General features: G+C 36.1%; 2 protein-coding genes across 2 annotated transcripts; both read left to right on the top strand.

The window, feature by feature from the left end:
* Positions 1 to 1,855: 1,855 nt before the first annotated feature.
* LOC139125020 (uncharacterized) lies at positions 1,856 to 5,594 on the top strand. The gene is made up of 5 exons (XM_070691134.1): positions 1,856 to 2,046; positions 3,204 to 3,268; positions 3,814 to 3,902; positions 4,295 to 4,403; positions 5,303 to 5,594. Exons 1-5 carry the CDS (start codon positions 1,867 to 1,869, stop codon positions 5,337 to 5,339), a joined length of 480 nt encoding a protein of 159 aa, XP_070547235.1. The 5' UTR covers positions 1,856 to 1,866; the 3' UTR covers positions 5,340 to 5,594.
* Positions 5,595 to 10,179: 4,585 nt separating this feature from the next.
* On the top strand, positions 10,180 to 23,084 carry LOC139124561 (multiple epidermal growth factor-like domains protein 11). Its single transcript, XM_070690694.1, has 5 exons — positions 10,180 to 11,108; positions 16,411 to 16,520; positions 19,593 to 19,773; positions 21,116 to 21,159; positions 22,105 to 23,084. The coding sequence occupies exons 1-5, from the start codon at positions 10,435 to 10,437 to the stop codon at positions 22,341 to 22,343; spliced, it is 1,248 nt and encodes a 415-aa protein (XP_070546795.1). The 5' UTR covers positions 10,180 to 10,434; the 3' UTR covers positions 22,344 to 23,084.
* The last annotated feature ends 733 nt before the right edge of the window (positions 23,085 to 23,817 follow it).

Genomic DNA, 23,817 nt, shown 5'->3' with positions numbered 1-23,817 from the left:
CTGTTAGGGTAGCTGAAACTCTGATCTTGCAACTCCCAGTTGGCCCCAAAAGCACTCTGAGACTGGTCCCAGTTGCCCTCAAGTTTGTTTCACAGACACGTCCAATGTGTGCATTGGGACCAATAAGAAAGAACCTCATTACAGGTACTTTGTAATGTTTTTACCTTTTTAACCTGCAATAATTAAAGGTATACTCCACGTTTAATAGATCCCCAGTTAGCCTAAAGTAATTTAATGCTTTGTTATGCGTCTGTGTACGCATAGGTTTTTTGAAGTTCCTGTGAAAAAACTTGTGTGTTTGAATAGGATTTTACCGAGTAGCTTTTCTGCCTACAACTCTTTGTTTACGAAATTTCTCATCTTACAGTATAACCTATGACGATTAAAGGAAGTTTCTGATATGATTCTTGAATAGGCACTTATGTTGTAACATGGAAATAATCAAGAACATAAAACTTGTGTGTTGTAATTGCCTTGGGTGTGTTTTTGTACCTCCTTCCACTTATGTTTTCAGACATTTGAGTGGGTGTAAAACAAAGAATTTGATTACTGTGGCCCAACTGTTATGTTCACTATCTTAGCAGTAGTATGTCCTCTGCTATGGTGTGCGTGGAAATCTTATTGTACTCATCATGGTGATAAAGAGACCGTGTACTGATGAAAAAAGGAGATAGTACCAATTGTACAAGACTAGCAACTCATCACTTGAGGCATACAAATTTACATTAAAAAGCAACAAACAAAACATTAAACAAAAACTTGTCATGTTTAATAGAATTGCAATTCATTTGAAGTATGAATGAAATCCTAATTTGGACCTAGTGTTATTTCTGAACACACATAAACAGGAAAAGGCAACCATCAGCGATTAGGTCTACAACAATGGAAATGCATGTACAGCAAAATCATTTCCTATTATTGGAGGAAACATCAATGAGGTAATAACATTTTAAAACAAAGGGTTTGAATATGTAATTAGGAAGTCAACGACAAGGACTGCTCTTAAAACTGTCATTGATTGCTAGTAGATATATAGCACATATTAATTGCTGTCTGAGTGTTCTCTATATTCAGTCTGTGTGTCTGTCAAAAGAGTGTATGTAGCGAGGACAAGGCAAGCACAGTCACTGTATACTGTATTACATGCCGACTTTGAAAGAGGGGCCGTCCACCGTGCACCTAACCACAAGAGACGTGATTGTAGGATGAAGACTTGTAGACATGTATCAATTTTTTCAGAATTTCGTCTAGAAAATGCAAACACTATACAGACAAGCTCGCCGATGTAGGCTGATCGACATAGTACAGAATAATATGCTATATTAGCAAGTGTATAACTTACTTAGAGACCATCGAAGCTTGGAGATAGTGATTTGAATCGTTCGAAGTTGACAGCGAACAGCGAGACCTCAAACCGGATGTTGATTATGTTGTGCAGGCTGAGCAGCCTCGCTTTCATATTGTCCTCGATCACATTATGTAAATTTGTCTCTTATAAAATATGGTGTATTTGAATATTCTGGTATCTAAATATAAATTTTGATGTTTATATAGTTTTATTTCGATTGCATTTTTGTATATTTATTATCTATATTGTACAATAACCTCAGGATATTGAAAGTTGTGTATACTATATTGAACGAGGCTATTACCCATGAGTCAACACGCTCAATGCTATATAAAGCAACACAATCCGCGGGGACTTTAAACTCAGCTGAGTTGAGACACATTTATCTCGATTAGTGCTTGTGCGTTGTTCTACATTCGACAAGTCATGGCGTCTGCTGAAAACTCCGAAACTCCTACAACAAGCCTGTCGCAGCCAGTCACCGCTTCGTCGGCCTCCATCCACGCCGAGAGCTCCTGATGAGCGATCAGGACGCTGCCACTGCACGAGGCGACGACGAAATTACTGTCAGACGAGATGAATTTCAGCGTTTGCTGAAAAACCAAGAAGAGATGCTGAAGAAGCAGCAAATCTTGGAAGAGAGTTTGGCACAAGAGAGTCGGGCAAGGAAGAAGATTAGACCATCTCGAAAAGTAAAGGTAGGTGTGTCTCAATATCATTTTACATGAGCTGATATGTAGGGAAAGCTTTGCCTATTGGAGGGGCCAAGTACAAGTAGCTGAAGATTAAGTTTTGTAAAGCAATAATTTATATTTTAAATGCAAGAGGTCAAAACTATTATCACCTTACGTCCACTTTTAATGTAATGGGCCATGCTACCACTGGCGGCCCAGACGTATTGAGTTGTTCTCACTTTCTCTATCAGCTCCTCTCCTCTCCTTTTCTTCATGCTATGACTGATCGGAGTAAATAAAATAGATGAAATAATAAAAAAGTAACCTTTTTCACTCACTCTATCTTTTGCAATGTTGACCAACCCATAAGATCCCTGCTAAGTCCATGGATTAGCATAATTAGTTGTGTGTTTACTAATGAAGTACGATATTTGTATATGAGAGATGAATGTCCCTGTGATAGAGTGTAGTATAAAAAAAGAGTCAACAGGCTAGGTCAGGTTATATAATCATTAATTTCATTTACTCCAATCAGTCAGAAAATGAAGAAAAGGAAAGGAACTGATAGAGAAAACACTGAGAAAAAACAATACGTCAGGGTTGCCTGTGATGCTACTGGGTTTTTGTGATCTGTAGTTCTCTAAATGCTAATGGTGAAGTTTAAGTCTTAATACCGCAACCAATGTAAAGACAGTCTTTTTGACTGCTATTATTTGACTAGTTTAAGTCTTGCTATAACCATGGAGGTAGTAAGGGGCTGCAACTGTCTTGGGCTCACAGGATATAAGTTAATTAACATTTTAAAGGTCGCCAAATTCATTTCTAATTGAAGGTTATACAGATTATATTTGCATTACAATAATGGTTTATCTGTCATCTCTGAGAGGTTAGTTTCCATTTACAATTGAAAGGTTCAGAGGTGTTAATCTATTTATCAACATAGTCAGCCAATAAGAGCCTCATGATGCATAAACACATTGCATGCACATATGAAAACCTGCCTTATTGTAGCAGAGATTTTCTACATGTAAGTCAGCCAGCCTCCCAAGGGTGAACTTCCTACAAGTCATAGGGCAAATAGCTTTGAGCAATGACATTTTCCTGTCATAACACAAAGACTATAGGCCAGTGTATATGTATGCCGCTTTCACATACATCATTTTACAATGTTTTCATTTCAGAGTACCATTCATACCATCTACAATGGTCTTTTAGAAGATGGGATGAACTGGGATACAACTAAACCGTAAGTGTTGAGAAAATATGTTCTTGTTTAAGAAGGGACTTAGCTGAAAACGTGTGCCTTTTGTTACAAACATGATTTTCATGCACAAAACCAAATAAAGTTGCATCAACGTAGCTGCAACATTTTACTCGATTATACAGTACATTATGGTTAAAACAATTTTAACTTTCATCAACCACCAAAATGCATAGTGTTTACATGGGTACATTTGGTACTGGCATATAGTCATTGAGATCAATTCTGAAGGTGCCCTCTCTTTGACAAGAGTAAGCATATAAAAAATGTCAGCCTTACAACAAGCCACATGTAGCTAGAGAGTTAAAAAAGTATTGTGCAAATTTCTCAGTGAAGTTAACATGTAAAAGCTTAGAGCAAAGGGGCTGTATGATGTAACTGATAATTGTTGCAACACATGTGGTAACTTTTTATTAAGAATGGTATCAATGTTGAGTCTATACAGAAACTCTGGCCAGTGTACGCTGTACTAACCTAACTGTAAATTTTCCCATCCCAGTCTGATATCTCTCTAATTTATCTTCTTCCAGATTTGGACATCAACTTAATGTTATCATAAATAAAGAGATAAAAGATGCAGTGAAAAATCAGTTGAAAGAAGATGATGCAGTTATACATGGTGAGTATTTCTCAGTCTTTCATTAGAAAATGCAGGGATGTATAAGGCCAAAGAAAAATTTAAAAACACTTCTGGTCATGACCTTTTCTAAAAATGCAGCTGATGCAATTTTTTTTCTATAATTTCACTCGCCAACTTTCCATCCAGTTTTGCATGTGTTAAAAAAGTTATTGATCATGCGTTTTGACAAATTTCCTCTTCAACGGCACTTGATCAGAAACACGCTTGGGAATTTAGCAGGGGTGTGTCATCATCATCTTGCTGGCAGCATACTGACATACTGTTTATACACAAATTTGGATAAAAAGATTGACGAGGGGACATACAAGTGACACACACTAATCAGAAACAATAATGTTTTTATATTTGCCTAATATTCTCCTTTTTTGCAGTGGCTATGAAGACTTACTTTATGACTAAACGAAAAGAGAATAAGAGACAGACAAATGGAAAGACTGAGATTTCAGAAAGAAGCAAGCCCGGAGGCAAAGAAAGCAGCAGGTAATCTGACTTTAGTGATTCATGTTGAAAATTTGGTACTGCAAAGTTTTACATTTTGAGATCTTGGTTGGGAAATTTTAAAGCACATGTCTTACAAAAAGGCACAAAGCAGAAATAAGAGAACTTATGTGTCATGATTTCCTTGAGCGAAACTGTCCTGTTTTAAAGTACTCATGTTTATTTCTCAGATAATCAACAATTTGGCATGTCTTTTGAAATGACACTACATAAATAGGGGCCTTGAATAGAATGATAGCAGTCTCTCAATTTTTTTGAAATATTTTTCATTGCTATCACTACATGTTCTAAACTTTTGCAGGACTCTTACATTTACTTTTATTGATATTAGACAATTTACTTTGTTTCTGTTAGAACCAAAGAATTTTAATCAATTAAAAGATTTTCTTCTTATCCATGATTGGCTTTTAACTAAAAAGAGATGGCTAGATTTTTTTAAAGAAAAAAAAAATCACCAGCATTGAATGTTTATTGTTAATTGAAGATGGCTGGTAGCTTTACAATTTTATATCTTGAAATTTAACTAAGTCTTGACGTCCAAGTAAATGAATTTTGCTGTAGTAAGTTAATACGCTGGCTACAGCTCTTATAGATGTCAAGCATTTACTTACCATAAGGTAGTGATGGTGCGTTTCAGACAAAATCTGTTAAGAATTTTTCATATTATTGAGACCGATAACTATCAGACAAGGAAGGGTCACTCCCTTGATGCAATAACAGAGATATATACATACACGTGATTTCATTCAGGTAATCATCTCTGAGCAATAGTACAACAAACTGTCGAGCAATAGTAAAACATACTGTGTAGCAATAAAACCTATGTAGTGTTTTGTTTCATTGTACCTTTTTAAAAATAATTCCTCTATTGTTTTTTCTAGAAATTATCCAGGCGAAAAGAGATGCTGGCTATCATGACGTCAATGGGGGAGAGGGAAAAAGAGTTAATAAAAGGGATACTGACAACAGAATATATTTCAAGCGAGGACACCGATTCCAGTGGTGAGCATCAAATGTCCGATGATGACTTTGACATCGCAAGTAATAAAAGAGCTAAAGCGTTAAGGAGAAGGCCTCAATCTTGGAGAGCGAAGAGAGTCGACGATGTCTTTGATATTTTGGACAAAAAACATTGCAAAAAATTGAAAAAAATGGGTGGAGGATTTATTCACACGAGGCAAGATGGGGCACCATCTCTCCGCAGTGCCCTGAAGATGCTCGTGTGTGGCTGTCAAACAGAATGCCCTATCAATGTAATTTTGCAGTTTCGAACTTTTATGAATATCTGTCAATTTAAGAATGGACTTTTTTAATTTGTATTTTAACATATGGTCACGTATTTCTTTTTTCAGTATTCCCTTTTGATCAATTATGGAACATTTATTTATTGCCAGCTTTTCTAATAAATTTGTTGATGTGGCAAATTTTCATCTCTTGATCAGATTTTTGTATGTACCCAGCTGTATATAAGAGTATTGTATGATCCTGGTTGATTCGTGGCTGTGAGATGAGAGTTGGTGCGTTTTAGACGATGATGATACAGTGACTGATAATTGCTTTGTCCAGGCTAATTTCAAAGTTTATACTCATTTGTGCCCCTCAGTTAATTTGATGAACGTTGATCAGTTTTTAGTGTTCACATAATTGCATATATTTGTCACTTTCAACATCATTTGCCCAGGCTAAATCTCATCGTAGTAGGGCCACCTTTATTCACCTTTGAACCCCTGTGTTAATTTGATGAAAGTTGGTGCTTTTCCAGTCCTGATATGTCTACAACTCACAACATCATTTGCTAAGGCTAAATCTCATCGGTAGTAGGGCCACCTTTACTCACCTTTAAACCAATGTGTTAATTTGATGAAAGTTGGTGCTCTTCCAGTCCTGATATATCTACAACTCACAACATCATTTGCCCAGGGTAAATCTCATCCGTAATATGGCCTTCTTTACACACCTGTGAACCCCTGTGTTAATTTGATAAAAGTTGGTTCTCTTCCAGTCCTGATATATCTACAACTCACAACATCATTTGCCAAGGCTAAATCTCATCGGTAGTAGGGCCACCTTTACTTACCTTTAAACCAATGTGTTAATTTGATGAAAGTTGGTGCTCTTCCAGTCCTGATATATCTACAACTCACAACATCATTTGCCAAGGCTAAATCTCATCGGTAGTAGGGCCACCTTTACTCACCTGTGAACCCCTGTGTTAATTTCATGAAAGTTGGTGCTCTTTCAGTCCTGATATATCTACAACTCACAACATCATTTGCCAAGGCTAAATCTCATCGGTAGTAGGGCCACCTTTACTCACCTGTGAACCCCTGTGTTAATTTGATAAAAGTTGGTGCTCTTCCAGTCCTGATATATCTACAACTCACAACATCATTTGCCCAGGGTAAATCTCATCCGTAATATGGCCTTCTTTACTCACCTGTGAACCCCTGTGTTAATGTGATAAAAGTTGGTGCTCTTCCAGTCCTGATATATCTACAACTCACAACATCATTTGCCAAGGCTAAATCTCATCCGTAATATGGCCTTCTTTACTCACCTGTGAACCCCTGTGTTAATGTGATAAAAGTTGGTGCTCTTCCAGTCCTGATATATCTACAACTCACAACATCATTTGCCAAGGCTAAATCTCATCGGTAGCAGGACAACCTTCACTCACCTGTGAGCCCCTGTGTTAATTTCATGAAAGTTGGTGCTCTTTCAGTCCTGATATATCTACAACTCACAACATCATTTGCCAAGGGTAAATCTCATCCGTAATATGGCCTTCTTTACTCACCTGTGAACCCCTGTGTTAATTTCATGAAAGTTGGTGCTCTTTCAGTCCTGATATATCTACAACTCACAACATTATTTGCCAAGGGTAAATCTCATCCGTAATATGGCCTTCTTTACTCACCTGTGAACCCCTGTGTTAATTTCATAAAAGTGGGTACTTTTGTGGCGGTAATAATTGTACAAGTTTCTACAACACATGTCTAGGCTATAAAATCAGTGTACTATCGCCACCTTTGCTCAACTACCTTAGCTTAGTTTATGTGATCAAAGTTAGTAATTTAGAGGGGAACATATTAGAAACTCTCACCAAGCTTTGCCTTGGTGTCATCTAATGTTGTATGATCACCTTTACCACACTTTGTATCCCCATGTGTATTGGATGAGATCATTTGTTTTATGGACGGTGTTGCATTCATGACTGTTGTTATAGTTTGTCCAGGTGTAAATTTTAGGGTTCCATGTCCATACTGCTACAATTTGTATCCCAAGGTTTAGTTGTTGAAATTCACTACTTTACAGGTGGGGTAATATGTGCAAGTTTGACTAATATTTTATGAGGTGACACTATATCGTTGTATGACTACCTTTGTCCATCTTTATACCGCTAGTTTTAAGTCAGGATTTCACCTCTTTTTCCATGTTGGTATAGCATACTAAGTATATTCCCGTACTAACAGTAGTAACAGCTGCAAAACTGGAACATGTATATTCACATTTACCAAAACTTTACCAATACCGTTAAAAGTTGGAATTTGTCTACTGCGCCGTGCATGTCAAAGGTGCTAATAAGGTGCAACTGTGAAGAAAGCAGTAGGAAGCATTATACAGTCAAAGATTGGAATTTGACAACCTTTGTCGGGTGCTTTGCCTATCCGGTCAAATCTACTTTTTGGTACAGTACGTATACTGAAATAAGTATGCAAGGGCAATATGGCAACTGCAACGGAGCTGTAGGAATTTAATCGGAAATTTGTATAGAAGTATGTTCAAGGGAAATAAAACAAAAATAAAAAAATTCTTCTCCGGAGTTGATATCAACGGTGGAGTGTTGATGTGAGTAATTTTTTTTTATTTTTCAGAACAAGTTATCGGATACCTACATCTTTTTCCACGACAATAGCAGTGCATCTCTTAAAACTAAAACCAGACAGTAGCTGTTTAACAGTTATTTTAAATGTCGTCACCAGTTGATATCAAATTAGTTGAAAACATACGTAAACAGCCGTCAACCTTTACGGACCATGTACATTTAGTGTTCTGACATACCATGACTATAGCCTACTCTCTTGTATTGCAATAGTCTTTTATATACAATGTAATGTACACAAAAAAAAAATAAATCCACGGTTTTGAACCTTGGGTAGATTACTGGGTATTCCTATTGAATATGCAAGGACGTCAGATCCGATCATCTTCCATGGGAAACCATGCAACATAAACGTTTGACGCTGTTGCGCTTTACGGTTAAGATTACAACCATATTTAAGGTCTAAGAGATTGAATCAGCTCATATTTTTGCATTCAACAATGGTACGTAAAAGTATTTTTATCGTTATTTCAACGACGTCGCCTAAAATTTGTTCGCATATAAAGGAAACCGGCAACGTTTGTCTTTGATCTAGCCGTTCGTTTCATCCCGTAGAAACACCACAGTGGTTATGTGTTCCTGCAAATTAACCACTTACCGCGTTGCAATTTATACCTGAAGTAGTAAACCTGACATTTTTATGAACAGAATTGATTAATTAATTAATTAATTATCCAAATTTGTTGGGATAACTAAAGTGGACATAAATAAAAGTGTAGCTGTTAACCAGTCGGAATATCAATAGGTATAGGAAATACTACGAATTGTTGTGGCTTTACAATGGAAACTTAACACATTTTGTCAGAGGCTTGCAAAAATGGGGCAGACTGCTACATCAACTGTGGGGAAGTTTTATCCTGTTGCGTAGCAGATACATCTGAAAATCCCTTTTGGCGGGCAAAAAGTAATACTATGTTGTGTTGACTGTTCAAAACGTTTTTGGGAGAGGTATGGGAAACACGGATCTTCTTGTCAGTGGCAGAGATAAGCAGTTCAGAGAAGAAAAACAGGGAGGTGAGAGACAAATATTTGATCGAAGGGAAACATTTTCAAACCACATGTAGTTTCTGATAACTTTTACTTTTCCGTCCACATCTTAATCTCGCTTGAAATACTTTTTCTTACAATAGAAGAATTAACTGCCGTGTGTACTTATGTTGAGTATACGTACGTATTCTCTTAAAATGTGTCTTTGTTTTAGAAAACCCTGATCCAGTTATACCATGGAAGGGTTTTTGTCAATACTGATGCAAGGAATTTTGCTATTATTGACAATAACATGTACTGCATCAACTTCAAACACTGACATCGCTGTTTCAATGAGGACTGGACTCGACGATCCACATGGTTGTTTTCTGTTCTTACTGGGTACTAAAACAAGGTCAGTGATTAACTCGATGGTATGTGTTCTGATGATGATGGATTGCTATTTTTCTACACTAAGAAATACATCGTGTACATAATCATAATCATACTCTGAGTTATGAAAACTCCAATGTTCTAAACTGGGGCATCTATAGATTTTCATGAGGAGGCAAGACCATCACCAGTATCAAATATGAAATCAAGTGACCTTATGCACATTTCACTACACTTTATTTTCCAGGGTGTTTACGTGTTGTGATGGTTACTATAAGAATGATACTGCAAGAATCACAGAAAACTGCCTCGGTATATATCTTTTTTATTTTATTTTCTGTTTATTTTTCTGCAACTGTTCTTGGCATCCTTACGTTATTGATCATGACCCAATTCATGCAGTATGACCAAACCGTTTACTTGGCAACATATAATATGTACATACTTAGGTTTGCGTTATCACTGGTTTAACTTTACACTTTATACTCTCCATTTTCACTTCTTTTTGCAGAATGTCCCGACGGCCGGTATGGCTCTGAGTGTAAGAATAATTGCAAATGTGAAAATGGCGGGACATGTGACAAACGTGATGGATTTTGCGATTGTCCTGGGCACTATTTTGGAGAGAACTGTCAGTTTCCATGTAACTGTGAAAACGATGCACCCTGTTTTTCAAATGGCATTTGTTCCTGTACAAATGGCTTTTACGGTACACGTTGTGAATTCAAGTGTTCATGTCCTCCAAATGCAGTGTGTAACAGTGTTAGTGGAATGTGCATTTGTCAAGATGGTTTCTTTGGACCTTCCTGTCTACCTTGTAACTGCGCGAAAACCGAATTATGTGACCCTTTCGATGGACGTTGCTCATGCAAACCGGGTTACTATGGTGACAGTTGTAAACAGAGATGCACATGTTTTAATGGAGCCACTTGCACTAATGAAGATGGAAGAGATTGTAAATGTGCAATTGGTTGGACGGAGTCTGATTGTACCGTGTGTGACACTGCCGCAAATGAAGCAACGTTCTGTGAGGACAGGTGCCTTCATTGTTACAATGGAGACACTTGCAGCATTTCTAGTCGTGACTGTTTGTGCACGCCTGGTTGGCAAGGCGATAGATGTGATCAAAGGTGCGAAGAAGGTTACCATGGAATTAACTGTTCACAGGTATGTGACTGTGTGCACGGTAACTGCAATCCCATGACTGGTACATGTAAGTGCAAGAACGGATGGACCGGTCATCATTGTGAGCAACCCTGTCCTGACAATTGTGTAATCTGTAAGGATAATACCTGTATATCTTGTAAACCTGGATGGTCTGGTGTGAAATGTACCAATCCATGTAAACCTGGTTTCTATGGGAACGGCTGTAAAAAACAATGTCCCGAGTGTTATTGTACCAAAACCTGTCATCATATTTCTGGTAGCTGTCCAAAAGTAGAGAGGTGAGTATTTTTACTTCCGTGAATCCGCTCTCTTGATAATTTTCCGCATCATAGATACACATATCTAGAAAGAATGATGGGAACGAAAACCACAAAGAATGATACTGTCCTTGTCATGGTGACAAAGTTTTAACAGCGGTTCGTTTTCTCCAAAGATAAAAAATATGGTTACTAGAGTTGAACATAATTACTTCCTAGGTGTACAGATTTTTTTAATAATTTTTTTGTGTAATCAGAGCCACACTTAAGCCCATAGTACTTTGCACAATATTGGTACAATATACGTAACCACAAGTGGTAATGTACATGAGAAAAAGTTACTAGAAGGTATCATACATGACATACTATGACCACCGGAAATGTTTATCTAAGGGGATTTATATCAGTGAGTTTAAGTCAAAATTGTGAATTCAAAAAACAAAGTTTCAAATAGCGTTCATGTTTTCACTGCATTTAAGTGTTATTTTGATGTGACAATTGATAGCAGACGATTCATTAGAAAAAAAAAATAACGCCCATGCCAAATTGTACACCATTTGATACTAATGTTAACGAAAATTTGCCAAAATATTAGATGTAAAAATGGTGGTAACTGCATTGAAGATCATTTAATTGTGAATGCCCTGATGAATGGAGTGGTTCTGTTTGTAACATCCTCGTGAATGTGAAAGTATCCACGCCAGGTAAGAAGATTTTATGATGGGAGAAAAATTGTGTCAGAAACATATGTTGCTGATGAGATAAAACATTTAATATTCTTAAAACCACCAATTTTGATCTCGTCAGTCTTTGAATAGGTTGATTTTTGAATGTCCGTATAATGTAAAATTTTGACGTTCGATTAAAGTATATGAAGTTGTTACATCGCTTTTAAATAGCCCATTAATTTGATTTTCACAAACCGTTGTACCATACTATGACAACGACTAGTCGTATAAAATAGAATGAGCGCTTTAGTTTCCGAGAATGAGTAGGGCGTTGACAGTTGCATATCTTCAGGTGTAATACTAGTACAATTAAAATTAATTTTTGACAGCAACAGGGATAAAGAAACATATCAGAAGTTTAATATAAGTGACGTGGTATTTTTCTATATCAGCCAATCGAACTTGCTTTCTTTATTTAGAGTCAGTACGAGTCGTTGGAGAAGAAGAAACAACGTAAAATAGCGTATCGTGCAACTTCTGCTAACAGTCTACAAAAAATGTAGTATTGCTCCTTTTACATTTCAGCTGTTTATAACGTTGACGACGGCAGTCAGACTACACTTCCTTGTTAGTTGGTTTTGTAAACGCTCAGAGCAAACAGAAAAAGTTCATTCTAATCGATATACTTATTGGCGGCGCTGCTGCCATTATATCAATCCATATGATATTCCAACGAAAAATGAGACAAGATCCCCAAGATTAGCAATCAACTTAGAATTAAAGGAAATCTTACGCATGAGAGAACGATATTGTTGCGCACCGACTGGCGATATGCAATAAATTCTCATCAACGACGGACGAATTCTACGAAGGCTCATATGCAATTGTTTCATTCAGACCTTCATTTTAATTTTGGATCAGACATAGAAGATAATGAGTACGATAAATTAGATAGACTTCGGTATTCCATGCGTCAGAAACAAAGTCATTCAAAATTAAATGCCTAGAATGGTGTGGCGTTTAAGCGTTTGCAGAGTACCGATGATACAGGTTATATTGCTCACAAAATAGTCAGAGTTCTGAGGAGCTCATGTGTTTACCAAGCACAGATAAAACAGGATACGATAAATAATCAAGTGCCTCATAATAAAAAACACAAATAATACAGCAGGAGATGCTCAATTTTCAAGGATATAGACAAATGAGAATTTAAAAGACGAAATTGAAACTGGGTCAACTCTGATGTCGCGTAATATCCTCGAATATCGAATGGTGCCTTACGCCACCTACGATAACTATGGATTTTCAAGGCCTGCCAATATGAATATTTCAGCCGCTGATATGACAAACGACCCTGAACCATTACATCGGTAAACATATGGTCTTTTAATGTTCGGAATAATACAAGATCATTTGCGAGCAGGTTAACACTATTTTCTTTGGTATCGTTAAATAAAGATAAAAATGAGCTGAGATGAAATAAATTTAGTGAATAGAAACAACCAGATATCTCACAGTGACTTGCACAATTCAAGATCGTAACGCATGTGTGAGTAAGATACCACAAAAAGCATCCGTTTGGAGTATCTGTTACTTTAGCTTGGTTCCTTGAAAGATACATTTTGAGTCTAGAACTGTATATCGGATCACGATGTCTGATGAATCCAATACTTTTGTTTCCTTATTCCTTTTTTCTTAGACTATTACATTTAAAGAGGGAGTACTTTTCGATTTAATCGTTAATCGACAGCGTTTTTCGATAGACATTTCCGAAGAATAGTATCGTATACGAATGGGTTTTATACTTATTTGATTATAAGTAACTTTCAATCTAATACGGTGTATTATCCACACATATTAGATTGCATCCAGCAATATCTGCACAGTTACGTGCAATGTTTTTCTTACGAAGAATCTTCAACATGTTTTAATTTTTAGAACATTTTGCTTATCTACTCTAATATATTTACAAGACATCATTAGGCACAAGATGCACGTGTTGTAAATAACTCGGTATATTTTATCACCGCTGTACATACACTAACGTCGTATACATTATTCGCCGATATCAACCTAATGAGGCAATGGAATATTCCATAGTGTGAGATTAGCCTTCAATCTCTAATGTACAATTGTACATATGTGGCAATAATTATTATAAGTACAGAATGACTGTGTGCTCTTCAACACCTAGAACACAAGCATTTTTTCGTTTTTATATGGTTTCATCAATAGTTGATTAAATCAATGGCCATATTCAACTCTGACCCATGTCTTCTTCCCATATGACTTTAAAATTTCTTTCCAAAATTTACAGTAAAATTGCTTTGAGTGTAGGCTACATTGTTGCTAGCCCTAATTAACCGATTGACCTATGTAAAATATCAAATTGTAAAGATCATTATTGATACGGTTCCTTAGATAATTTCACATGATTTTAGCTTATCGTTTCGATTTCAAGCAAAGGTACGAAAACGAATGGTTACCACTTGTGCCTGCACCACCTAGTGTAGATCATGTGTAAGTTTACTCTCCAAATACAAAATGAATAAATTGTCAACTATACAAATTAATAAAAGACCATCTGAAAAGTTTATACTTGCAAACGTACACGACAACGAGTTATATAAACGAGTAATGAGACTAACCGTTACGAGTAGTTGCTCTTCACTTTTATCGTCATATAAATTAGATATGGTGATCAATATTTGTCGCTAAGCTTCATCTTGTCTCTGACATAATTTTTGAAGAGAACACGATCTCGAAATTGAACAGACAAATGACTGACAAACGCGCAAAGAGTCACACCTTGAGAAGAAAAAAGACGGCAGGATTTATATTAAGGTAGGGTGCGCCTCGAGCCCAAGTCCATGAATACAAGTTAATCCCGCAGTATCTTTATTAGTTCGTCTAAAGCTATTTTAAAGTACCTCCAGTAAGTTCTAATTTGTCAGCAGATCATAGCGAATATTGCACTTAATTTTACCCTACTGAGTAAGCTCACTCACGTTATTGATCATGACCCAATTCATGCAGTATGACCAAACCGTTTACTTGGCAACATATAATATGTACATACTTAGGTTTGCGTTATCACTGGTTTAACTTTACACTTTATACTCTCCATTTTCACTTCTTTTTGCAGAATGTCCCGACGGCCGTATGGCTCTGAGTGTAAGAATAATTGCAAATGTGAAAATGGCGGGACATGTGACAAACGTGATGGATTTTGCGATTGTCCTGGGCACTATTTTGGAGAGAACTGTCAGTTTCCATGTAACTGTGAAAACGATGCACCCTGTTTTTCAAATGGCATTTGTTCCTGTACAAATGGCTTTTACGGTACACGTTGTGAATTCAAGTGTTCATGTCCTCCAAATGCAGTGTGTAACAGTGTTAGTGGAATGTGCATTTGTCAAGATGGTTTCTTGGACCTTCCTGTCTACCTTGTAACTGCGCGAAAACCGAATTATGTGACCCTTTCGATGGACGTTGCTCATGCAAACCGGGTTACTATGGTGACAGTTGTAAACAGAGATGCACATGTTTTAATGGAGCCACTTGCACTAATGAAGATGGAAGAGATTGTAAATGTGCAATTGGTTGGACGGAGTCTGATTGTACCGTGTGTGACACTGCCGCAAATGAAGCAACGTTCTGTGAGGACAGGTGCCTTCATTGTTACAATGGAGACACTTGCAGCATTTCTAGTCGTGACTGTTTGTGCACGCCTGGTTGGCAAGGCGATAGATGTGATCAAAGGTGCGAAGAAGGTTACCATGGAATTAACTGTTCACAGGTATGTGACTGTGTGCACGGTAACTGCAATCCCATGACTGGTACATGTAAGTGCAAGAACGGATGGACCGGTCATCATTGTGAGCAACCCTGTCCTGACAATTGTGTAATCTGTAATGATAATACCTGTATATCTTGTAAACCTGGATGGTCTGGTGTGAAATGTACCAATCCATGTAAACCTGGTTTCTATGGCAACGGCTGCAAACAACAATGTCCCGAGTGTTATTGTACCAAAATCTGTCATCATATTTCTGGTAGCTGTCCAAAAGTAGAGAGGTGAGTATTTTTACTTCCGTTGAATCCGCTCTCTTGATAATTTTCCGCATCATAGATACACATATCTAGAAAGAATGATGGGAACGAAAACCACAAAGAATGATACTGTCCTTGTCATGGTGACAAAGTTTTAACAGCGGTTCGTTTTCTCCAAAGATAAAAAATATGGTTACTAGAGTTGAACATAATTACTTCCTAGGTGTACAGATTTTTTTAATAATTTTTTTTTGTGTAATCAGAGCCACACTTAAGCCCATAGTACTTTGCACAATATTGGTACAATATACGTAACCAAAAGTGGTAATGTACATGAGAAAAAGTTACTAGAAGGTATCATACATGACATACTATGACCACCGGAAATGTTTATCTAAGGGGATTTATATCAGTGAGTTTAAGTCAAAATTGTGAATTCAAAAAACAAAGTTTCAAATAGCGTTCATGTTTTCACTGCATTTAAGTGTTATTTTGATGTGACAATTGGTAGCAGACGATTCATTAGAAAAAAAAAATAACGCCCATGCCAAATTTGTACACCATTTGATACTAATGTTAACGAAAATTTGCCAAAATATTAGATGTAAAAATGGTGGTAACTGCATTGAAGATCATTTTAATTGTGAATGCCCTGATGAATGGAGTGGTTCTGTTTGTAACATCCTCGTGAATGTGAAAGTAACCACGCCAGGTAAGAAGATTTTATGATTTGGAGAAAAATTGTGTCAGAAACATATGTTGCTGATTAGATAAAACATTTAATATTCTTAAAACCACCAATTTTGATCTCGTCAGTCTTTGAATAGGTTGATTTTTGAATGTCCGTATAATGTAAAATTTTGACGTTCGATTAAAGTATATGAAGTTGTTACATCGGCTTTTAAATAGCCCATTAAAATTAATTTTCACAAACCGTTGTACCATACTATGACAACGACTAGTCGTATAAAACAGAATGAGCGCTTTAGTTTCCGAGAATGAGTAGGGCGTTGACAGTTGCATATCTTCAGGTGTAATACTAGTACAATTAAAATTAATTTTTGACAGCAACAGGGATAAAGAAACATATCAGAAGTTTAATATAAGTGACGTGGTATTTTTCTATATCAGCCAATCGAACTTGCTTTCTTTATTTAGAGTCAGTACGAGTCGTTGAATAAGAAGAAACAACGTAAAACAACGTATCGTGCAACTTTCTGCTAACAGTCTACAAAAATGTAGTATTGCTCCTTTTACATTTCAGCTGTTTATAACGTTGACGACGGCAGTCAGACTACACTTCCCTTGTTAGTTGGTTTTGTAAACGCTCAGAGCAAACAGAAAAAGTTCATTCTAATCGATATACTGATTGGCGGCGCTGCTGCCATTATATCAATCCATATGATATTCCAACGAAAAATGAGACAAGATCCCCCAAGATTAGCAATCAACTTAGAATTAAAGGAAATCTTACGCATGAGAGAACGATATTGTTGCGCACCGACTGGCGATATGCAATAAATTCTCATCAACGACGGACGAATTCTACGAAGGCTCATATGCCATTGTTTCATTCAGACCTTCATTTTAATTTTGGATCAGACATAGAAGATAATGAGTACGATAAATTAGATAGACTTCGGTATTCCATGCGTCAGAAGCAAAGTCATTCAAAATTAAATGCCTAGAATGGTGTGGCGTTTAAGCGTTTGCAGAGTACCGATGATACAGGTTATGATTGCTCACAAAATAGTCAGAGTTCTGAGGAGCTCACGTGTTTACCCAGCACAGATGAAACAGGATACGATAAATTAGCAAGTGCCTCATAATAAAAAACACAAATAATACAGCAGGAGATGCTCAATTTTCAAGGATATAGACAAATGAGAATTTAAAAGACGAAATTGAAACTGGGTCAACTCTGATGTCGCGTAATATCCTCGAATATCGAATGGTGCCTTACGCCACCTACGATAACTATGGATTTTCAAGGCCTGCCAATATGAATATTTCAGCCGCTGATATGACAAACGACCCTGAACCATTACATCGGTAAACATATGGTCTTTTAATGTTCGGAATAATACAAGATCATTTGCGAGCAGGTTAACACTATTTTCTTTAGTATCGTTAATTAAAGATAAAAATGAGCTGAGGTGAAATAAATTTAGTGAATAGAAACAACCAGATATCTCACAGTGACTTGCACAATTCAAGATCGTAACGCATGTGTGAGTAAGATACCACAAAAAGCATCCGTTTGGAGTATCTGTTACTTTAGCTTGGTTCCTTGAAAGATACATTTTGAGTCTAGAACTGTACATCGGATCACAATGTCTGATGAATCCAATACTTTTGTTTCCTTATTCCTTTTCTCTTAGACTATTACATTTAAAGAGGGAGTACTTTTTCGATTTAATCGTTAATCGACAGCGTTTTTCGATAGACATTTCCGAAGAATAGTATCGTATACGAAGGGTTTTATACTTATTTGATTATAAGTAACTTTCAATCTAATACGGTGTATTATCCACACATATTAGATTGCACCCACCAATATCTGCACAGTTACGTGCAATGTTTTTCTTACGAAGAATCTTCAACATGTTTTAATTTTTAGAACATTTTGCTTATCTACTCTAATATATTTACAAGACATCATTAGGCACAAGATGCACGTGTTGTAAATAACTCGGTATATTTTATCACCGCTGTACATTCACTAACGTCGTATACATTATTCACCGATATCAACCTAATGAGGCAATGGAATATTCCATAGTGTGAGATTAGCCTTCAATCTCTAATGTACAATTGTACATATGTGGCAATAATTATTATAAGTACAGAATAACTGTGTGCTCTTCAACACCTAGCACACAAGCATTTTTACGTTTTTATATGGTTTCATCAATAGTTGATTAAATCAATGGCCATATTCAACTCTGACCCATGTCTTCTTCTCATATGACTTTAAAATTTCTTTCCAAAATTTACAGTAAAATTGCTTTGAGTGTAGGCTAAATTGTTGCTAGCCCCAATTAACCGATTGACCTATGTAAAATATCAAATTTGTAAAGATCATTATTGATACGGTTCCTGAGATAATTTCACATGATTTTAGCTTATCGTTTCGATTTCAAGCAAAGGTACGAAAACGAATGGTTACCACTTGTGCCTGCACCACCTAGTGCAGATCATGTGTAAGTTTTACTCTCCAAATACAAAATGAATAAATTGTCAACTATACAAATTAATAAAAGACCATCTGAAAAGTTTATACTTGCAAACGTACACGACAACGAGTTATATAAACGAGTAATGAGACTAACCGTTACGAGTAGTTGCTCTTCACTTTTATCGTCATATAAATTAGATATGGAGATCGATATTTGTCGCTAAGCTTCATCTTGTCTCTGACATAATTTTTGAAGAGAAAACGATCTCGAAATTGAACAGACAAATGACTGACAAACGCGCAAAGAGTCACACCTTGAGAAGAAAAAAGACGGCAGGATTTATATTAAGGTAGGGTGCGCCTCGAGCCCAAGTCCATGAATACAAGTTAATCCCGCAGTATCTTTATTAGTTCGTCTAAAGCTATTTTAAAGTACCTCCAGTAAGTTCTAATTTGTCAGCAGATCATAGCGAATATTGCACTTAATTTTACCCTACTGAGTAAGCTCACTCACGTTAAGTCATTAAATTACACTCTTGAACCATATTCTACCTTTCGGTGAGTAACTTACAAACAATTATGTAGTTTTCCTTTTTCATATGTCAGATATTTATGACAACAGCAGTCACACATCAATTCCTTTACGGGTTGGTTTGGTAAGCACAAAGAGCAAAACCGAAATGTCTCTTCTGGCTGCCATAATGATCGGTGGCATTGTTATAATTATTACTGTCATCATTGTCTCTGTAACTGTCGTTTTGATTTTGAAAAAGAAGACAGGAAGGAGGTAAGAATGTTCTGCTTTCATTTATGTATGATACTTTTTGTTAGTTTTGACTAACTGATTGAATAACAATCAGATAATATAAAGTAACAAACTGAAAATTCAAAATAGCAAATGATATGCTAACGATTAAGCAATCTTTCATTTGCTGAAAGGTACGTTTAATCCATGATAATTGCATCTAGCAAATGTGAAATCACGCATTATTCGGATTAAGTAGGGCACATTAACGCCGTGTCTTTATATGTTACCCTTTGACAATGACATTGTCGATAAATACATGTAGTTGAATTTGATTTTCACTTCAGAGCTATCTCTTCTATAGGCCTGGTGCGTTTTACAGTTGCATTGCTTTAAAGGATAATTCCAAAGGGGAAAATTGATTCGTTAGTGTAAGGCATTATTAACAGTCACTGCTTCGATTTGTTTTAAAGGTGTTTTAAAGCTTAAAGATAAAAATAATTCACGAAAACCAATCATCTCTGAAAAAAACTGATATTAACTCTTCATCAAACTGATAATATTAAACAACAAATGAAAAGATCCCTCCCCTACATTTCCAGGATTACAAAGTTCACACGATTTGAACTAATTTGGGATAATTGGATCTCAATATTTTTCAAATTTCACAAAAGTGTTAGGTACCGTGCAGCAGAATGTTGCAAAATTACAAATCAGTCATAAAAACAAGTGTATAACCTAGAAAAAAGCAGATGAGACTACATTTGCAGATTAAACCGACATTACTTCACCATCCAATTATCTCAAATTAGTTCCAATCGTGTTGCTTACAAAAACCATTTTATCTGCTCGGCTTGTTGCAGCTTAAAGACAATTTTCAATCATTGATGTATCGCAAGATACATCAGTGAAGTCAGGAAATATAAACACCCGAAACCCTCCAACCCCAAATAAAATATAATGTTTACTCGTAATGTTGTGCGTTTAATGATGGTTATTCGGACTCATTTTTTTTAAATCGTGCTTTGTCTTCTGTATGTTTGAAGTAATTTTGAAGTGTGTTGAAAAAATGAAACTTGTGAGATGAAGTGCTATGAAAAGTACAAACTTTACTTTTCACCTTAAAGGTTATATGGACTACTGTATTTGATTTTCGAATACCGATGTTTAAATCCGACTTTTATTCTACAGTTTGAAAGAAAAAGTTCGAAGATGATTTTGCAAATGGTACATCAAAATGTGAATGCAATACATTTACATCAAATTGAAGGCATCCTTGATTGAAAGATGATTTGAAAATTGCAATCATGCTAATTACCTTAATCGAATGTCAGATTGACATCACACATGTGTAAAACAATGAACATCGTCTTATATTCGACAGAAGTCCTGATTACGATGAAGAAGGAGAATACATGGAGATGCATGGTAAAGTATTAATATAATTATTCATACATTTTGATAGCTGTGTATTTATCGGTTTGGCATCTTAAGTAAAAGAAAACACGATTGGAACTAAATTGGGATAATTGGATTGGCAAAATTTCTCAAGAATTTAGAAATTTGTCTAATATTACACCAAATTTGCTTACCATCTTTAAAATTCTATTCAAAATTTACGATGCTGTTGAAATGTTATTTGTAAGAAGCAGTGCATGATAGTAACTTATGCAATATTGTTCAAAACCTGTGAACAATATCCATATTTGAATGAAAATATTTTTGTCGTGTTTGTCTGTAGTGTCTTCATTACTGAAACACTATTAATAATCTCAGTTTGTCACTTTTCGCCGACCCAAATGAAGCTTTTCGATTGATTACAGTTAAGTCAGTCAGGGTCATTTAAAATGTGCCCTGACTCAATTTAATGTTTATGAAGCCTTAAATTCACGAAAAAGTCAGGGGCATTTCAAAAGTGCCCTGACTCAAAAGTCGTCAATTAGAGAAATTTTAAGCATTTTGTCTCATTTCTTTTTAGTACATTTACACAAAAATGAACTTCTATTCATGAAAATGCATCCGACGAAAGGGGTATGCAATAATCGTTGTGTTTTCGTTGTTTTGTTCGATGAGAACAATATTTCAAATTTTACACTATTCTATCATTTTGTAAAATTTCAGCTGTAAAAATTTCGATTTCGTTACGTTTTCCCAATAATTTTTCTCATCCAATTTTCCCAAATTAGTTACAATCGTGTTAGAAAGGTACGGTAAAGTGGAGGGTAGTTATCGAGTTGAAGTCAAAAAGTGCGCCAAGCATGTCTTCGAGAATGGTATTCAGTAGTTTCCTTCAAATTCCAGAAAAATCGTATTGATTAATGTTTTATCCCTGTTGTTTAAACATGTTATAGTGAATTGAATTGGTCGTTTCAGGTCAACAGCAGACTGGAAATATTTCTGAGTATGAAGATATGTCTGGAGAAGTTGAACAAAATATAGTGGGAGAAGATTATCGAGAGTATGAGACTATTCCTGAGTATGAAAATACGTCCAGAGAAGCTGTAAACATCAGAGAAGATTATGAACAATTAGGTGACTTCACTCGCTCTGAATACCAGAAACTTGATCTGGCTACTATGGGAATGGATGACATAAATACAACAATAGTGTGAAATACTATAGCAGTGCATAAGTGTCGGCTTTATGTTTGGATCGACTAACCGTTAAGAGTGATGATTTTAAAGGCACACACATATTAAGTGCATACAGGACAAATAGTGTAGTTATAGTTAGCTTCTTGCAAAGACAAGTATACATAGACATTGTATATACGGACGTTGAGATATTTACTTGATGCACCGTCAGTAAATTCTTGATTTTCAAGATATTTGATATATTTAGATGAATTTAGAGGAATGAAGAATTTTTAACATTTTGAACTCTATATACTTTTCAGTGAGATATTCAAATGTTTCATATGTATCTTAAATCGGTCAAAATATGTTTCCTTGAACAATCCTTAGTGTTACCCACTGAATCAATCTAAAGGATTTTAGGAGTTTTATGGAAAATTACATTTTCTTTTGATGCATGTTGGCGGGAAAATTGAGTTTAATGTTTTTACAAAATTCTACAGCTCATTTGAGCGAGATAGGATGCAACGCTCCGCCAATGTCTTAAAAGTTGAAATGTGGGTCAATGGATTCATGTAATCATTACAAGGAATTGGTCGATGTGAAATGTTAAAAATGGTTACCAATATTTTCTCTCTCCATACTTTATTATACCCTTTTGAAATATACACAAGCCATCTTGAACTCAGAATGTTAAGGTCTTTGAAAAAAAGTTATGAATTTCACTTTCAATCTGAGGAATAGAAATGGTTTACACGGGATTTCGTCAGTCCACGGTCGAGACCTTTGCCTGCACTCATTCCATTCTAGTATTGAGATAACTGTATACCTTATTTTCATTTGTGTATGTATTACTTCAGGTTATTTAATCGTAAAATATAAAATATTTGCGAGGTTTCCATTCACCACCTTACTGATTGGAGGTCAATTTAAGTCTAACTTGCGGGAGAGGGAATACAACCGCTTTGAAAGGCGGTGTTGACTCACATTTTTCAGAAATGTTGTAATATAGAAACTTTGAGTGACTGATGAAAGGACCCCCCTTTGGTCCCGAAAAACCGTTCGGACGAATCGCAAACAGAAACCCGTTGTGTTCGGGTACCGTTTCCCGTTGTCAAGAAACCACATTGATCTATTGAACCAATCCTGCTCAAGAGAAGTATTTAGAAAGTGATTTACAGAAGAAAACATAAACGCACGTTGAATCGGGATGGTGGACAATATATGCTGCCTCGAATCTGGGATAATATTTTGAGATCACACATGCGCAGTGGTGTTTATCAACACCTTTGTAAAACACGGCTGGATAGTTGTCGAAAGCTCAGGATAGAGAAATAATTATCAGCTGCAGTCCAAAGTATTTAGATACAAGACAATAGTATGTCTGCACAGATGAGTCTGCATCACATATTTTCCATCATTTTGTTCTTCGAAAGGCTAGGGACTTGTCTGTCGCTTTTTTGAGTATCAACGTTTTCCATACATGGTTTTTTATCTCTCCCTTACATTGTAA

Source organism: Ptychodera flava (genome assembly GCF_041260155.1).
Source record: "Ptychodera flava strain L36383 chromosome 23 unlocalized genomic scaffold, AS_Pfla_20210202 Scaffold_24__1_contigs__length_23054250_pilon, whole genome shotgun sequence".
NCBI lineage: Eukaryota > Metazoa > Hemichordata > Enteropneusta > Ptychoderidae > Ptychodera > Ptychodera flava.
The sequence above is the reverse complement of the archived record's forward strand: the minus strand, read 5'-3'. Positions and strand labels throughout refer to the sequence as shown.

What these genes read in the sequence shown, in the direction of transcription:
- LOC139124561 (XM_070690694.1), top strand. Translation starts at nt 10,435, where the DNA reads ATGTGCATTTGTCAAGATGGTTTCTTTGGACCTTCCTGTCTACCTTGT. An exon ending in AGCTGTCCAAAAGTAGAGAG is followed by an intron (nt 11,109 to 16,410) that starts GTGAGTATTTTT and finishes CCAAAATATTAG; the next exon opens with ATGTAAAAATGGTGGTAACT. An exon ending in TGTGAAAGTAACCACGCCAG is followed by an intron (nt 16,521 to 19,592) that starts GTAAGAAGATTT and finishes TTCATATGTCAG; the next exon opens with ATATTTATGACAACAGCAGT.
- LOC139125020 (XM_070691134.1), top strand. Translation starts at nt 1,867, where the DNA reads ATGAGCGATCAGGACGCTGCCACTGCACGAGGCGACGACGAAATTACT. An exon ending in GACCATCTCGAAAAGTAAAG is followed by an intron (nt 2,047 to 3,203) that starts GTAGGTGTGTCT and finishes TTTTCATTTCAG; the next exon opens with AGTACCATTCATACCATCTA. An exon ending in GGAGGCAAAGAAAGCAGCAG is followed by an intron (nt 4,404 to 5,302) that starts GTAATCTGACTT and finishes TGTTTTTTCTAG; the next exon opens with AAATTATCCAGGCGAAAAGA.